General features: G+C 43.6%; 1 protein-coding gene across 4 annotated transcripts in view; it reads right to left on the reverse strand.

Annotated features, from left to right (window-relative positions):
* Window positions 1-139: 139 nt before the first annotated feature.
* LOC126980402 (glycoprotein-N-acetylgalactosamine 3-beta-galactosyltransferase 1-like) overlaps window positions 140-16,803 on the reverse strand; it is a 23,505-nt gene continuing 6,841 nt past the window's right edge. For all 4 annotated transcript variants that reach the window (XM_050830312.1, XM_050830315.1, XM_050830313.1 and 1 more), the window contains exons 2-7: window positions 10,275-11,170; window positions 8,860-9,197; window positions 7,200-7,357; window positions 6,393-6,549; window positions 5,408-5,550; window positions 140-2,889 (exon numbers count right to left, since the gene is read on the reverse strand). In XM_050830312.1, the coding sequence (XP_050686269.1) occupies window positions 2,728-2,889; window positions 5,408-5,550; window positions 6,393-6,549; window positions 7,200-7,357; window positions 8,860-9,197; window positions 10,275-10,426 (1,110 nt within the window). In that variant the 5' untranslated portion in view covers window positions 10,427-11,170 and the 3' untranslated portion in view covers window positions 140-2,727. The remainder of the gene's footprint in view (window positions 2,890-5,407; window positions 5,551-6,392; window positions 6,550-7,199; window positions 7,358-8,859; window positions 9,198-10,274; window positions 11,171-16,803) is intronic.

Below are 16,803 nucleotides of genomic sequence, written 5' to 3' on the forward strand. Positions count from 1 at the left end.
CTTTTCTTTCTAGTCATTCTCCTCTTCGTGCTCTTTATTTTCTTCTTTTATAAATCTAGTACACATTATTTTTCTACTTTTCCTCTTTTCATTTTCGTCGTCCTCCTCTTCGTCTTCTCCATTTTCTTCTGTCTAAATCTTTCTCATATGTGGCACTGTTTCTTAAGTTCTCCAGATGGCACTATTTGATTGATTTTAGAGGCACTGTCGGTTAGGTTATCAAGGCACTGTTCTCAAGCCTACCGCGTCCTCTTAGTCAGTCTTCACATGGCACTGTTCTGACTATCATCGTCTGTCATTGGCACTTTCTGGACTGCTGAAACTCACACAACTCAACACTTACAAAATGCAGTGAAACGCGACCTTTGCTAATCATACAGTTTTGTTTCACTGTATCTAATAGGAACAGATTGATACGACTGACTAGTTTTAGCAATATTCTGATGCAACACGAAAGAAAAAGGAAGAGAACAGTGAAATACCACCTCGCCAAACTTATGTAATCTTCATCTTGACTGACTAGCTTGAACAGAATTTCCCTTGCGTTATCGAAAAAAATGAAACCGTAAGACTGATAATAGATAAATAATAATAAAGTTAGAATAATAAATAATAAATAAATGACAATAAAGTTAGAAGGAAATGAACAGAAAATGGATTAATCTTGAGTGACTTGCTTGAACAGAAATCCCTTCCGTTATCGAAAAAAAAAAATAGAAATCGTTAGAGTGAAAACTTGTTGGGAAAAAAGTTTACAATCAGCTAAATGATTATAAGGAAATGGACAAAAAATGGTTTAATCTTGACTGACCAGCTTGACCAAAATTCTCTTCCGTTATCGAAAAAAATAAATAAACCGAAAGACTGAAAACATGAGTGCGAAAAAGTTTACGAACAGCTAAAAAGTTTGAGGGAAATGGACAAAAAATGGTTTAATCTTGACCGACCAGCTTGACCAAAATTCCCTTCCGTTATCGAAAAAAATAAATAAACCGAAAGACTGAAAACATAAGTGCGAAAAAGCTTACAATCAGCTAAACAGTTTGAAGGAAATGGACAAAAAATGAATTACTGTTGACTCATTAGCTTGAACAAAATTCCCTTGCGTTATCGAAAAAAAATATTGTAAGACTGAAAGCATGTCGTGGAAAAGTTTACAATAAGCTAAAAGAAATACAAAGAAATGGACAGCAAATGGTTTAATCTTGACTCACTAGCTTCAATAGAATTTCCTTGCATTATCGAAAAAAATAAAAATCGGAAGACTGAAAACAAGTGGGAAAGTTTACAGTAAGCATTGAAGTAAAATACACAAGGAAATGGATCGGAAATGGTTTGAATAACTTGTACAGAATTCCCTTGCGTTATCGGAAAAAAAAACAGGAAACCGTGTGATTTAATATACATGATTGAGAGAGTGCACAATAAGCTTAATAGAGTTGGCAGGAAATGGACGGAAGACTGAAAACATGTGGAAAAGTTTACAGTAAGCTTAAAAAAAATACACAAGGAAATGGATCGGAAATGGTTTAAATAACTTGTACAGAATTCCCTTGCGTTATCGAAAAAAAAAAAAAAGAAACCGTGTGATTGAATATTCATGATTGAGAGAGTTTACAATCAGCTTAATAGAGTTGGCAGGAAATGGACGGTGACAAGATTCCCTGACGCAGGCATGACGTGTTGTCTTCCTGATTGTCAATTCATGTGTTCCTCGTCACAATGGCTGAATACAGAAGCGATGATGATTCACTTTTTTATAAATATATCTTCCGTAATTCATCTTTTCTAGAACGTCTTATGATTCACTTCCTGTTAATGTTTTTCGTAATTCACCTTGTCATAAGTCTTTCACAAATCACTTTATTTACGAATGTTTCGTTATTCTAGTGATTCAGAGTTCCATTGTGCAATTCAGCTTTCTTCTTATTCTCCTACTCCACTGTCTCCTCCTTCTATTCCTTCTTCGCTATTTTAATATTCATGTTCAACACCGCTTCCTCCTTCTTCTCCTCCTCCTCTTCTACTAAAGGCACATCCTCCTCTTCTGATTTCTAGATTCTGGACATGGCAGCGGTGGTGGTGGTTGTGGTGGTGGTGATGATGATGGTGATGATAGTCTTAACACTGACGGTGGTGGTGGTGGTGGTGTACATGGTCCTGAGGTACATTACAAAGGGTACAAGGACACAAGGAAGCAACATACGCTCCTCTTGGGATCTCACCGGTTTTTTACAGGGTCAAGAAATGCTACACCGTGCCGATGTAATGCCTGAGGAATGTCCATGTAGTGTGTGTTCTGTGAGGGATTAACTCAATACATGTACGCTTTTAGTATGTCTTAACTAGCGCACACACACACACACACACACACACACACACACACACACACACGTGGCTGACAAAGTAGCTACATATTACCTTAAGCCTTGAGTGCAGAAAAAAAAATATATGACAAAACCTCCGTGAGTGTAGCATTGTGGACAGTTACACACACACACACACACACACACACACACTAACCCCAGCTCCCCTTCTCCCACAACCACCCTCCCTTTCCCCTTCCCACCCTCTGAATCCATCTTAACCTCACCCATTCTTCTTCTTCTTCTTCTTCTTCATCTTTTTCTTTTTCTTTTTGTTTCTTTTTCTTTCTTTCTTCTTCTTCTTCTTCTTCATCTTCTTCTTCTTCCTCCTCCTCCTCCATTACCTCACCCCGTCACGTCCTCACGTTGGCCTTGACTTTGGTTCGGGCGGGAGCGCTTTGAGGGGCGACCCGGGGCCCTGGACGGATGGATTGACCAGGTAGACCAGGTAGTAAATCAGGTACATGGTCTCCGCGTCGACGTAGTGGAAGCTAATTACCTCATCACTCAGCTCCCCGTAACCCTGAGGAAGAGCAGGAGGAGGAGGAGGAGGAGGAGGAGGAGGAGGAGGAGAAAAAAGGAAGGGATGATGGTATTACTGTGACTTAGGAACATGTTATCTTTTATCACTATTCTTCTTTATATATTTTTTTTTTGTTGTTGTTGTTCTTGCTTATCTCTATATCTACGTTTGTCTCTCTCTCTCTCTCTCTCTCTCTCTCTCTCTCTCTCTCTCTCTCTCTCTCTCCTGTCAGTGCGTGTTAGTCAGCTACAAGTAACAAGGGGGCGGGAGGGGGAAGGGGGAGGAGGGAGGGGGGAGAGGGGACCATACCTGTGCATGTTTACCTGTCATCAGCATTTCCCTTTTTTTTTTTTTTTTTCCTTATCTAGTTGTATGTATAAGCGAGTAATTATGACAGTGCTGTGTGTGTGTGTGTGTGTGTGTGTGTGTGTGTGTTGTCGATAAGTTTGTTCATGCAGTTAAAGAATGTGTTTGTTGTGTTGATTGATACTAGTTACGAGTGTACTGTACTTTTTCTTTTTACAACAAAAGAGCCGGCTCAAGAGCAACAAAACAGTGTATAAAAAAAAAGCCCGCTACTTGCCGCTCCCAACAACAGAAAATAGTAGAGTAGCCAAAAGAGAGGTCAATTTCGGGTGGAGAGGTGTCTTGATACACTCTTATTGAAACAGGTCAAGTCATAGGCAGGAGGAAATACAGACGAAGGAAGGCTGTTTCAGAGTTTACCAGTGTAAGGGATGAAGGAGTGAAGATGCTGGTTAACTCTTGCATAAGGGGTTTGGATAGTATAGGGATGAGCAAGAGCAGAAAGTCGTGTTCAGCAGGGCCGCGGGAGGGGGGGAGGCATGCAGTTAGCAAGCTCAGAAGAGCAGTCAGCGTGAAAATATTGATAGAAGATAGAGAGAGAGGCAACATGGCGGCGAAATTTAAGAGGTAAAAGACTATCAATAAGAGGAGGAGAGCTGATGAGACGAAGAGTCTTAGACTCCACCCTGTCCAGAAGAGCTGTGAGTGGAGCCCCCCCACACGTGAGATGCATACTCCATACGAGGGCGGACAAGGCCCCTGTAAATGGATTGCAACTGTGCAGGGGAAAAGAACTGGCGGAGACGATACAGACCGTCCAACCTCGAGGAAGCTGATTTAGTGAGAGAAGAGATGTAAAGTTTCCAGTTGAGATTTTGAGATTTTGGAAGATTATGTCGAGTTGATAGGTGGGGAAATTGAGTTTTTGAGGCATTAAAGGACACAAGGTTCCTTTTATCACAATCGGATATAATAGCAAGGTCTGAGGTTAAGCGCTCTGCAGCCTCCAGTCTTGAGTCACGTAATTCCTGTTGAAAGGGTCTTCTGTTGAAAGAAGTTGAATAATGCAGAGTGGAGTCGTCAGCGTATGAGTGGAAAGGACAGTTTGTTGTGGAAAGAAGATCATTGATGAATAACAGGAAGAGAGTGGGTAATAGGACAGAGCCCTGTGGGTTTAAGTTTAGGGGAAGAACAGTGACCGTCTACCACCACAGAGATAGAACGGCAGGAAAGGAAGCTGAAGATAAATGAACAGAGAGAAGGATGGAAACCGTAAGACGGCAGTTTAGAAAGCAAAGACTTGTGTCAGACTCTATCGAATACTTTCGATATGTCTAGCGCAACTGAGAAAGTTTCACCGAAACGGCTAAGAGAGGATGACCAAGAATCAGTTAAGAGAGCAAGAAGATCGCCAGTAGATCGCCCCTTGTGGAACCCATACTGGCGATCAGATAGGTCAGAAGTGGAGAGGTGCTTTTGAATCATCCGGTTAAGGATTGATTCAAAAGCTTTAGATAGACAGAAAAGTAAAGCTATAGGGCGGTAGTTTAAAGGATTGGAGCGGTCACCCTTCTTAGGCACAGTCTGTAGGAAGGCATACTTCCAGCAGGAAGGAAAGGTAGATGTTGACAGGCGGAGGCGAAAGAGTTTGACCAGGAAAACTCTACGCGTTTTAAACAGACAGATTCATACACCAATTTGTTTTATGCACACACACACACACACACACACACACACACACACACACACACACACACACACACACACACACTTCCACAACTATAATAAATACATCAAATAAACGAAAAAGTAAAATAGGATCAGAAGCAAACAAAAATATAGATATAATAAAAAAGGGAACAAAATAAGAAAAAGAAAAGAAAAAGGCGGAAGTACAAAAACAGCAGTAGATTAAGGGGAATAAAAGAAAAGGGGAATAGAAACAGCAGTGAATTAAATAAGGAGAGTAGAAAGAAAAAAAGGGGGATAAAAACAACAGTAGAGTAAGGAGAAGAATAAAAAAAAACACAAAAATAACTCCTAATGACTTATAGGTGAGTAGCGACTTACAAAAAAAAAAGACTAACAGTGAAGTAAGGAGAAGAAAAAAAGAAAAAAGGGAACAAATATCGGTTCCTAATGAGTTAAAAGACAAAAAAAAAAAAAGACAAAAAAAAAGGAGAGGACAAAAACAATACATTCCTTGACTCACAAACTTGTAGGGGTGGATGGATATCTTCTTGAGCCACAGGTGCCTAAGGTCCACCTCCTGTCTTGGGTCCACCAGCTCCTGCGGGGGGTAGATGTGGAACCTCTGGCGCCCCTCGGAGTCCCGCGAGTCCAGGAGATCCACACCTGTTGCATGGAGGGTCGGTTAATGAGAGTGAACACCTGTAGCAAATAAAGTTAGGTTAATGAATTGGTACCTGTTGAAAAGGGGATCAGGTTAACGAGTTTGGACACCTGTTGCAAAGAGGGTCAGGTTAATGAATCTAAACACCTGTTGCAAAAAGGATCAAACTAATGAGTCTATACACCTGTTGCAAATAGGATCAGGTAAATCAGTATGTACACTTGTTGCAAAGAGGAACAGGTAAATAAGAAGATCAGGTTAATAAGTCTATACACCTATTGCAAGGAGGATCAGTTTACTAAAAGGGTGTTAATGAGTTTATATACCTTTTGCAGAGAGGATCACCTTAATAAGAGGGTCAGGTAATGAGTTTATACACCTGTTGCAAGGAGGATCAGTTTGCTATGAGGGTGTTAATGAGTTTATACACCTGTTGCAGAGTGGATCACGTTAATAAGAGGGTCAGGTTAATGAGTCTGTACACCTGTTGAGAAGAGGATCAGGTAAGAGTGAACACCTGTTGCCAAGAGGGTCAAGTTAGTGAATTTGTCCACCTGTTGCAAGTATTAAGTTTGTTTTGTTCTCTTCGCTTGAGACTTTGACTTCATTTTCATCATTTACTGACCATGTTCATTTACTTATTTATTATTTATTCATATATTGATTAATTTATTTATTTATATGTTTTGTTTCCTCTCAGTCTGCATTTCTTTTTACTTGTTCTTGTTTTGTTTTCTGCCACCTACTACTACTACTACTACTACTACTACTACTACTACTACTACTACTACTACTACTACTACTACTACTACTTCTACTACTACTACTACAACACATCACGTACCCAATAAGGCAAGACAGGCAGCCATGTTGACATCCTCGGAGGTGCCCAGTTCGAGATCAGCCTTGCACCTTCCCTCCCTCAGCCCCTTCTCCACCAGGGTCCGGACTGCGCCACGGCTCAGCACGTAGGAGGCGCCGCCGTTGAGGTACGTCTCGCCCTGTGGAGACACGTGGCCTGGTAATTACAGGTGGGAATGGGTGAGATAATGTGTTTGGTGGTATTGGGTGTGATTGTAGATAAGTGTGGGGTGAGTGAAAATGGGATATGGTTGTGATTTTTTTTCTTGATCTTCCTTTTTCCTCTAATTATGTTGATTTGTTTATTTTTTGTTGTTTGCATCTTCCTCCTCCTCCTCATCATCCTCCTCCTCCTTCTCATTTTTCTTCCCTCTACTCTTTCTGTTATTTGCTTCCTTTTTGTCGACTGCTTCTCCTTTCTTCTCCTCCTCCTCCCTCTACGATTGCTGTTACTTCTCTCCTTTTCCCTCACCTCCTCCTCCTCCTCCTCCTCCTTCTTCCTTTACTTTTGCTGTAACCTCGTTTCTTTTACGTCTCCTCCTTTTCCCTCCTTCTTCTCCTTCCTCCTTTTCCTCTTTCTTCTCCTCCTCCTTTTCCTCTTTCTCCTCCTCCTCCTCCTCCTTGAACTTTTGCTGATATCTCGCTTCGTCTAGTTTTCCTCCTCCTCCTTTTTCGTCGTCTACTTCTCCTCCTCCTTCCCCTCCTTCTTCTCTAATACTACTGTCATTCCATTTCTTTTTCTTCGTCTCCTCCTCCTCCTCCTCCTCCTCCTCCTTCTGCTCTTCCTCACCGTCTCCCAGGTCCTTAGATGCACCCCCGTGGCCACAGGCGTCTCGGGGTTCAGCTCCAGTACCGCCGCCCGCAGGTTCTCTACCAGCACGAAGGAGTCATCGTCGGCCTTCACCACCCACTCGAAGTCCCCCAGCCGCCCGTACGCCCACTCGAAGCCTGGGGAGAGGGGGGAGTGAGGATGAGAGAGTGAAAGGAAGAAGAGAGGAAGGAGTTAAGAGGAGGTAGGAGGAGAGGGGTTAGGGAGAATGAGAGTGCGAAAGGGGACGTTAGAGAAGGGGGGATGAAAGAGATGCAAGGGGAGTGCAAGGGAGGAAGGGGAACTACAGGAAATGGGAGTGAATGGGAGGAGTGTGGGGTGAGAAGAAGGAAGGGAGGATGAGAGAGAGGAAAGGGAAGTGAGAGGGAGGAGTGGGGGGTGAGAAGTGAGGGTGATATGATAGGGACGGGTGAGAGGAGAGACTGAGAAGGATCAGTGGATAAAGAGATGGATGAGAGGGAGGTGAAAGGGATGTAAGAGGTAAGAGGTAGCAGGAAGGATATGCTCTCTCTCTCTCTCTCTCTCTCTCTCTCTCTCTCTGATAGGTAAAGAAACGACTGTATTTGATATCATAACTAAAACTTGTAGTGACCGGGCCTCGAGGCTAGCAGCCCGCCGCTACTGAAGAGGGTTATGCCCAAGGTGACTTTCAGAACCTCGGAAAGGCAGTAAACAAGGCTGCAAGAGCCCTGCCGTAATTAATCCTCTAATCTGCCTTATCAGAGAGGTAAAGAAAATTAAGCCCCTGTGACCTCTCTGATAAGGCGGATGAGCGATCTAATAGTACAGCAAGGCTCCTGCAGCCCTGAACACTCGTCAAAGAAAACGTGGACTAAGGAAGGCAGACTCAACCAATTATAAGAAACACGACTAAGACCTCTTTTATTTACAAGGATCCGTTTTAGATCACTGATCTGGCTGGAGAACCCGTGTTCTATTTACCACTGAGATCTGGATTCTCATGATCTGGGTGATCCGGATCCGGATCTGCCTGACCCAAAGGCTGAGGTGGGTTGTAGCAGACGACACCCGCGGTTACACTCAGCATCTCCTCCAACTTTATTTCGAGTATACAGCCCTAGAGCGCCTCCCATAATGAGTGAGGAGCATATAATAAGATGCTGCAGAAATGGTTTTGTAGGCAGTAAAGATGTAAAACAGAAGTATTACACAACGGAATTGTGGGAGATATACAGGCCACACCGAGGTGAGCAAGCGCTCATTATCGTCGATCTCTGGGTACTGCCAGGACCTCACACACCACACACCCCATCCCCCTTGCTCAAGGGAGGACAGTAACCACAACGGAAAGAATCCGGCCTGAGCAGGGCTCGAACCGCCGCCTGTTTGGCCATGAAGCCTTGCAGCGCGGAGCTCTAACCGATTGAGCTACCGGAGCGAAGTGTGTGTGTGTGTGTGTGTGTGTGTGTGTGTGTGTGTGTGTGTGCTTTGTTTTGATCTGTCGCCCTGCGTTCTACCCAGAGCGAATCCAGGTCAGATTCAGATCCGGGCCAGTGACCTAGAGCTGATCAGTGTTCTAAATAGAAAAAATCTACGAGATTGGTGACACACACTTACCCCCCTCCCCTCCCCCCGTCCTCCCACCCTCCCCCACACCTACCCAGGGTCACCTTCTCCCACAGCTGGTCATACGCATCAACTTCCGGCGTCAACACAACCTCGGGCAAGGCGGCGTCCTCCAGGGTGGTAAGGAAAACCGCGCGTGAACAGTGGGAGCTCCAGGTGGCCACTACGTGCTTGGCCCTCGACTCGTGGTACTTCGGGGACGTTGATATGAGGCACAGGATTCTTGGAGCCGAGCCCTTTCCACTTCCTGTAGCCCCGCCATGTTCCCGTCCTCCTCCTCTTCCTCCTTCCTCTCCTGCCGTGCGTGGTGGTCTGGGGACTCGTGTTTGCTGAGGAAGTTGCGCCCGTGGAAGGAGTGCCAAGATGTACTCGCTGCGGCAGGGAAAGGAAGGAGTGAATATGACGGAAATATAAAAATGACTGTATAAATAAGTGTGAAGGTGTTGAAAATTATCCTCTGACGGAAGGGAGAAAATTTATAAGTCTATACCGATAAGGGTCAATGGAGAGAAGAGAAGGACGAGAGAAAAAAATCAAAACATGTGGAAGAGACGGAAGGGAGCAAAAAATATCAGGGAAGGAGGGAAATGAAAACAGCGATGGGAAAATTATGCAAACTTATTCACTATACATATTCTCTCACTCACGCACCAGTATGTGAAGAGGAAAGGAGAATATATTGTGGAATAGACAAAATTAACGACATCAGAAAAGAAAAAGAGGCAGAAACAGAGACGAGAGAAAGTGATGAAAAAACAGAATCACACAAGACTCACTCACTCTCTCAGATGTATATGAAGAGGAGGAGAGGAGAGGGACAGGAGGATAGACATAAGAAAACAAAAGATACCAGGAAAGGAGAAGAGGCAGAAACAGAGACGAGAGAAAGTGATGAAAAAACAGAATCACACAAGACTCACTCACTCTCTCAGATGTATATGAAGAGGAGGAGAGGAGAGGAGAGGGACAGGAGGATAGACATAAGAAAACAAAAGATACCAGGAAAGAAGAAGAGGCAGAAACGAAGAGAGAGAAAGGAAGATGAAAAATTAGAATCCCACAATAGAGGTCGATATTTTAAAACACTTTCGCTTCTCACATCAGCTATTTCTAATGGTCAAAGAGGGGGTCAGTCGGGTTCTAATGAGTGTTTCTTTAGGTTCATGGTACAGAAGAAGGGTCACACTACCACCAGGGTCATAAAACTACTCCTGGAAATGCTCACAACGCCTACGAAAGCCTTGTCAAATATGTGTTCTTGGGCGACGAAATGTTTTGTAATCCTCTGAGAGTCTCCCTCCTCTCTCTCCCTCACTCCCTTGTACGTATAGGCAAGGAGAAGAAAAGGTAAAGAGGCGGAAAAGAGATAAGACGAGAGAGAAATAAAAAACTAGAACCACTCAACAGACTCACTCTTTCCCTCACTCACTCGCGCGCTCACTCACTCACTTGTACGTATAGGCGAGGAGCAGAAGCTGATGGGCGGTGACGATGACGACGAGACAGCCGATCAGGAGCAGCGTCAGGGTCAAACGATTCCTTCTCTTCACCAAGGACGAGGTGGAAGAGGGCCAAGGACGACTCAGACCCCTGCTCCACATCTTCGTCTCCTCCTGCACCCCCTCAAAGTCTCTCTTCCTTAACGTTTTAATAGGTTTTGCTTCTCCTCTTCTTCTTTCTCCTCCTCCTCCTCCTCCTCTTTTCCCTTCCTCCTCTTTAACTTCTCATTCCTCCTCCTCCTCCTCCTCGTTCTTCTTCCTCTTCTCTGTGTGTTCTCCTTATCACTCTTCTCTTTGTTTCTCCTCCTCTTCTTCTTCCTCTTTCTGGTCTGGCTTCTCTCTTTCCCTTCCTCTCCTTCCTTATCTTATCTACTATTTATTTTGTTTATCTAGCTTCATCTTTTTTTCTTTCCTCTCTTTATCTAAATCCTCTGCTTCCTTTTATCCGCTATTACTGTGCCTATACTTAGTTTTATTTATTGTACGTATTTTTTTCCCTTCACTTTCCTTTCCTTTCCTCTTTGCCCTTATTAGAGATACATATTCCACTATGTTTTTATCCTTATTTTCACTGGTTTTCAAATTGTGTTATATTTTTTCTTCCTTTTTCGTCGACTTCCTTCGCCTTTCCCTCAGTGATAAGAATGCACACTTATTTAATATTCAAGTTTTCTTACTTTTTTAACTTTTTTCTACTTTCTAGTCTTTCTCTTTATACTCTCAGTCCTTCTTTTCCTCTCCTCTCCATTTTTCTACTCTTCTTTATCGTATTTTCCTCTCGCACTTACACTTTCCATTTCACTAATCATTACTTACACATGTTTCTTTCAGGTTGTAGTATCGTTTCTGTGAAGTAAAAATGATTGCTATTACTTTATACAGCTTTATTTTTATTGTTGTAGTTCTTATATGTCTCCCAGAGTAAACGCCAAGCATATCGTCACCTTCGTAAACAAAGCGCTTAAGTCATTATTTTCTACTTTTCAGGAAATCAGAAAAGTACTGTCATTATTTCATTCGGCTTAAGATTTAGGCAGAAATGAAAAGGCCAATTCTGGAACACTCAAACTCTGAATGACCAAGGCAACTATACAAAAATTGGCGTCACATGTTGAAAAATTGATGTAGACAAAATCCTGGAAATCTATGAAAAATGACTTAGGCGATTATTTTATGAGGGTGACGATATTATCTTATTTTTTTCTTCTAAGCATGTGTGTCGGGAGGAGGGAGAGTGGTACGACGGCTAAAACACTCCTCTCTTCTCCGTGGGTCCCCAGATCGACTCCCTCACAGTCGCAGTGCCGGGGGTCGATGGGAAGAGGTCGGCACTTTACCTGGGCCTCTCCCTCCTCTTATTAGTTCACCTATCTGTCATCCATTCACGCCTGGAAGTAACACTAAGGTGAGGATTACCTCGTGGCTCCATATCTAATCAGTACAATATGATAGGCCAGAGAGAGAGAGAGAGAGAGAGAGAGAGAGAGAGAGAGAGAGAGAGAGAGAGAGAGAGAGAGAGAGACGGACTGATAAGTGTGTGTGTGTGTGTGTGTGTGTGTGTGTGTGTGTGTGTGTGTGTGTGTGTGTTGTTTGCGTTCTACATTTTTTTGTTCTAGTTTTGACATAATTTTTTTTCTTTTACTCTCTCTCTCTCTCTCTCTCTCTCTCTCTCTCTCTCTCTCTCTCTCTCTCTCTCTCTCTAGCCTTATTTTACATCTCTATCTATTTAATCAGTTATTCGGTGGTGAAGTGGTTCGCACGCCTAGCTATGAATCAGCGGACCTAAGTTCGAATCCCGGCCCGGGTATGCGGCACGCGGACCAACATGCTGTTCATCCTTCCTTTTTGGTTGGTCGATAAATGGGTGCCTGGGGAAACCTGGGGAAGGTAAATTGTGGCAACCCGGATGTCACACTGGCGCTGTGTCCCGAGGTAATGGCTTATTTCCCACAAAGACTCAAAGGCCAATGTGACGGAGATGAGCACCAAGGCCACGCGCAGTTGTTGTGTATGCCCCCAACTATACTTTTATATTTTAACTATTTATTTTCCCTTTCCATTACTCTTTCATCTTCTTTCTTCGCTACTCCTTCTTTCCTGCGACCTTGCCATCTTCGTACAAACAAATTTTGCAAACAGAGGCCATGATGTTCAAGCCCCCCCCTTCCCCCCCCCCCCGGACGTCCACAAAGGGAAAGACAAACTAATTCTAGGGGTTCTTTACAGGCCACCCAGCCTTAGCAGGCAGGACACTGATATATTACTGCAAGAGGTAGGCAGGGCGAGCAGGAGCAAAACTGTCTGCATAATGGGGAATTTTAACTATAGGAATTTAGATTGGGAAGGCGTGGTGGGTGATCTAGAGTCTGAGGATTTTCTGAAAGTAATACAAGATAATTTTCTCAAGCAGACAGTGACTGAGCCCACCAGAGGTAACAACATTTTAGACTTAGTCCTAACTAACAACGAGAATATAATCAGCGAGCTAGATGTTGGGGGAGAATTAGGTGGCAGTGATCACAAGGAAATTAGGTTTAAATTAAACTGGGCGGTGACCCATGAACTCAACCCTGTGTTGGTGCCTGACTTTAGAAGAGCTGATTATGAGGGGCTCAGAAGACACCTTGAGGAGGTAAATTGGGGAACCTTAGGGCCTGGATGAGGGCCAGATCTCAGGGCAGGAACCGGAAAGACAGGGGAACCATGTAGAAATGACCTACAATAATTTACTTAGAGTAATTGCAGAGGGTCAGGGACAGCATATCCCTTACCGAGCACGTAGGAAGGAAAATGACTACCCAAAATGGATGACCCGCAGACTCAGGCATGAGATAGGCTTGAAGAGAGGAGTTTCTTGGAAAATAAAGAACGGAGAAACCCACCTCAGAGGTAGGTATGTTGAGCTAGCCAGGTCAGTGAAGAACACCCGCCTAACAAAAAGAAATTATGAGATTAGGGTAACCAACGAGGCCAAGAGTGATCCCAGGGGATTCTTCAAATTGTGCAGAACGAAAACAAGGGACAGAACTGGACCGTTGAAAACAAACACAGGTGAGCTCGTTGAGAATGGAGAAGATATGAGTCAAATGATGAATGACTATTTCCTCTCAGTTTTCACGCAGGAAAATCTAAGAACCATTCCGGAGAGAGTTCAGGTATATGAGGGCGAAGAGAACGACAAGTTGAGGGATGTGATCATCACTAGGCAAGTAGTCCAGGATGAGATTAGTAGATTGAAGAAAAACAAATCGCCGGGCCCAGACGAAGTATTCGCAAGGGTTCTGAAAGAGTGCAAGGAGGTCCTCAGTGGCCCAATTACCGATATCTTTAAGATGTCGGTAAATTCAGGGTATGTGCCCAATCAATGGAAAGTAGCTAATGTGACGCCGATTTTCAAAAAGTGAGACAAGTCAGCCACCTCAAATTATCGCCCAATTAGCTTAACATCAGTTGTGGGAAAGATGTTGGAGTCAATTATAGCCGGGAGCATTCGGGACCATCTAGAGAGCATAATATAATTCATGATTCACAGCATGGGTTCACAAAGGGTAGGTCTTGCCTTACTAACCTGCTGTCCTTCTACACTAATGTAATCGAGGCGGTAGACCGAGATGAAAACTAAGACATATTGTATCTAGATTTCAGTAAAGAGTTCGACAAAGTTCCCCATCACCGGCTATTACTAAAATTACAGACTCTAGGCATAGATGGGAAAGTTTTGAACTGGATCAGGGCGTGGCTTAGTGGTAGGAAGCAGAGAGTGCAAATCAATGGTAAAAAATCTGAATGGGGCAGTGTTACGAGTGGAGTCCCACAAGGGTCGGTGCTGGGTCCTCTGCTTTTTATTATTTACATCAATGACTTGGACACAGGAATTAATAATGATGTCAATAAGTTCGCAGATGATACCAAGATCGGTAGAGTAATCCAATCAGACAGGGACGCTAGCGTTCTCCAGGATGAGCTTGACAGACTATATGATTGGGCGGGGAAGTGGCAGATGGAATTCAATGTCGGGAAGTGTAGCATTCTGAGTGTAGGTAGGAATAACCCCTCACACAATTACTCCTTAATGGCACTCCTCTAAGCAGGTCTGGGCGTGAGAGAGACTTAGGAGTCCTAGTGAGCGCTGACCTTCCGTTCTTTCAGGCTAAAAATCGGGCAAACAAAGTACTTGGTTTCATCTCGAGGAGCGTAAGCAATAGGAGCGCTAAACTCATCCTCAAACTTTACTTAGAACTAATTAGACCTCATCTCGATTATGCAGTTCATTTCTGGTCCCCCTACTATAGAATGGATATCAAGATGTTAGAATATGTACAGAGGAGGATGACAAAGATGATTCAGGGGGTGAGAAACTTGCCTTATGAAGACAGGCTGAAGCATTTAAATCTACACTCTCTAGAAAGGCGAAGGTTGCGAGGAGACTTGATCGAAGTCTATAAATGGATGAAGGGCTTTAATAAAGGCACTAGGGTGGCCCTGACACTCCCCCAGCGGCGGGCCGTTGCCCGCTCATCGACATACTTGTATTAAATTGCACTATGTAAGATGTAAAAATAAAGAACGAAAAGAAGAAAGAGAGAGAGAGAGAGAGAGAGAGAGAGTTGATTATCTTGATAAAACGTGACTTCATCATACCACACACACACACACACACACACACAGAGAGAGAGAGAGAGAGAGAGAGAGAGAGAGAGAGAGAGAGAGAGAGAGAGAGAGAGAGAGAGAGAGACTTACTAAGGCCGCTTTCACACCAAGGTGGCAGGTCGCACGTGGCAAGTGGCAGGTGGCAAGTGAGGAGTGGCACGGTGATTTCAGCCCAAGGCGGCTCGTCGCCACGCGTGTCAGGCCGGCAATCCACTTCACGCTGTATACACTTCCATGCCTTGTCTTGTTCATCCTTCGAGATGTACTGAGGTGATGTCGTGTCATACAGACATTTGTATTTCTCCACAGCTTCTACAAATTTTATGTTAAACAGTTCGTTGTCTGGGAGAGGCATAGTTGTGCACGAGAGCAGGCACAAAACACGACTGTTTCCTCCAGGGCAGCGTGTCCTCATCTGGCAGTGTTGTCAAATGTGTTGGCGCAAATCTGTCTAGCCTCTTGAAAACTACTCTGTATTTGACATACATCCAAAAGTTTTCATTTTATTGTATATTTTATTATTAACATTAAAAATTTTAATATTACCTTGACTAATAATAAGTTTGGATGTGAAAGCTCCATTAAAATTTGACATCACAGTCCGGGGCGACACGTCGCACACACAAAAAAAAAAAAAAAAAACGGACGTGTTCGGAGTGATATGCAAGTCGCACGTGGCGCATGCGACGGGTCACGCCACTTCGGTGAGAAGGGTTTCATATTTTTCCTGAAGTTCGTTTTCAAGTGGCGTGCTACGTGGCGTGCCACGTGCGACGTGCCGCCTCGGTGTGAAAGCGGCCAGAGAGAAGAATGTTTACACTCCACCTTTTTTCCATTTATAGATAAGCTACAAGTGTTATTCTTGTAACATCAACACAGTGATTCGTGTTGTAAGTGTACATCAACAAGAAAGACTAACAGTTGATCGATAGACCAGTATGAAGCTTATCATGGCCCAAAATATACGTTCTCTGCTGTATGATACGCGCGCGCGTGTGTGTGTGTGTGTGTGTGTGTGTGTGTGTGTGTGTGTGTGTGTGTGTGTTTGTGTTTGTGTGTGTGTGTGTGTGTGTGTGTGTGTGTGTGTGTGTGTGTGTGTGTGGTATGATGAAGTCACGTTTTGTCAAGATAATCAACTCTCTCTCTCTCTCTCTCTCTCTCTCTCTCTCTCTCTCTCTCTCTCTCTCTCTCTCTCTCTCTCTCTCTCTCTCTCTCTCTCTCTCACACACACACACACACACACACACACAGCCATAACAATACGCTTCACGAACAAAACACCAAACACAACAATACGTCCATTCAACAATATTTTCTGTAATGACAACATTAATAACAACGATAACAGTTACAAGAACAATAATAGCAATAACAACACACCCACATACACCTTCACCCTAATAAATCACTCTCGTTACCTGCGTTATAAATTACTGTTACCTGTCTTACCTGTTATCGCCGATCGGAAAAGTGAAGAGGTAACAGGAAGGAGCGTGTGAAAGGTAGTGAAGGTTCAAGTTCATTACGGAAGTCTTGCCTTTGAATCGGCACTTCCTGATGTGGTCTTGATATTGTGGTCTTGTGATCTGGGTCTGGGTCTTATATCTAATTTAGCTTCACTATATTGATTTTATCTTTTTCTCTCGTATTTCCCAGAATCTATAAATCGTTCTTTTACTTTGTTCAATCACTTGCTCATCAAAAAAGGAGTCTTCCGATTATATTTTCTTCGTCTTCGTCATAGGGTCGTTGCAAGATGAACAGAGAGCTTTGGGTGTGGTGTGGTACGGCGGCTCGGTGTTTACAGAATAGAAGTGTCACGCCAGCAT

This window comes from Eriocheir sinensis, chromosome 44 (assembly GCF_024679095.1).
Source record: "Eriocheir sinensis breed Jianghai 21 chromosome 44, ASM2467909v1, whole genome shotgun sequence".
Lineage (NCBI taxonomy): Eukaryota > Metazoa > Arthropoda > Malacostraca > Decapoda > Varunidae > Eriocheir > Eriocheir sinensis.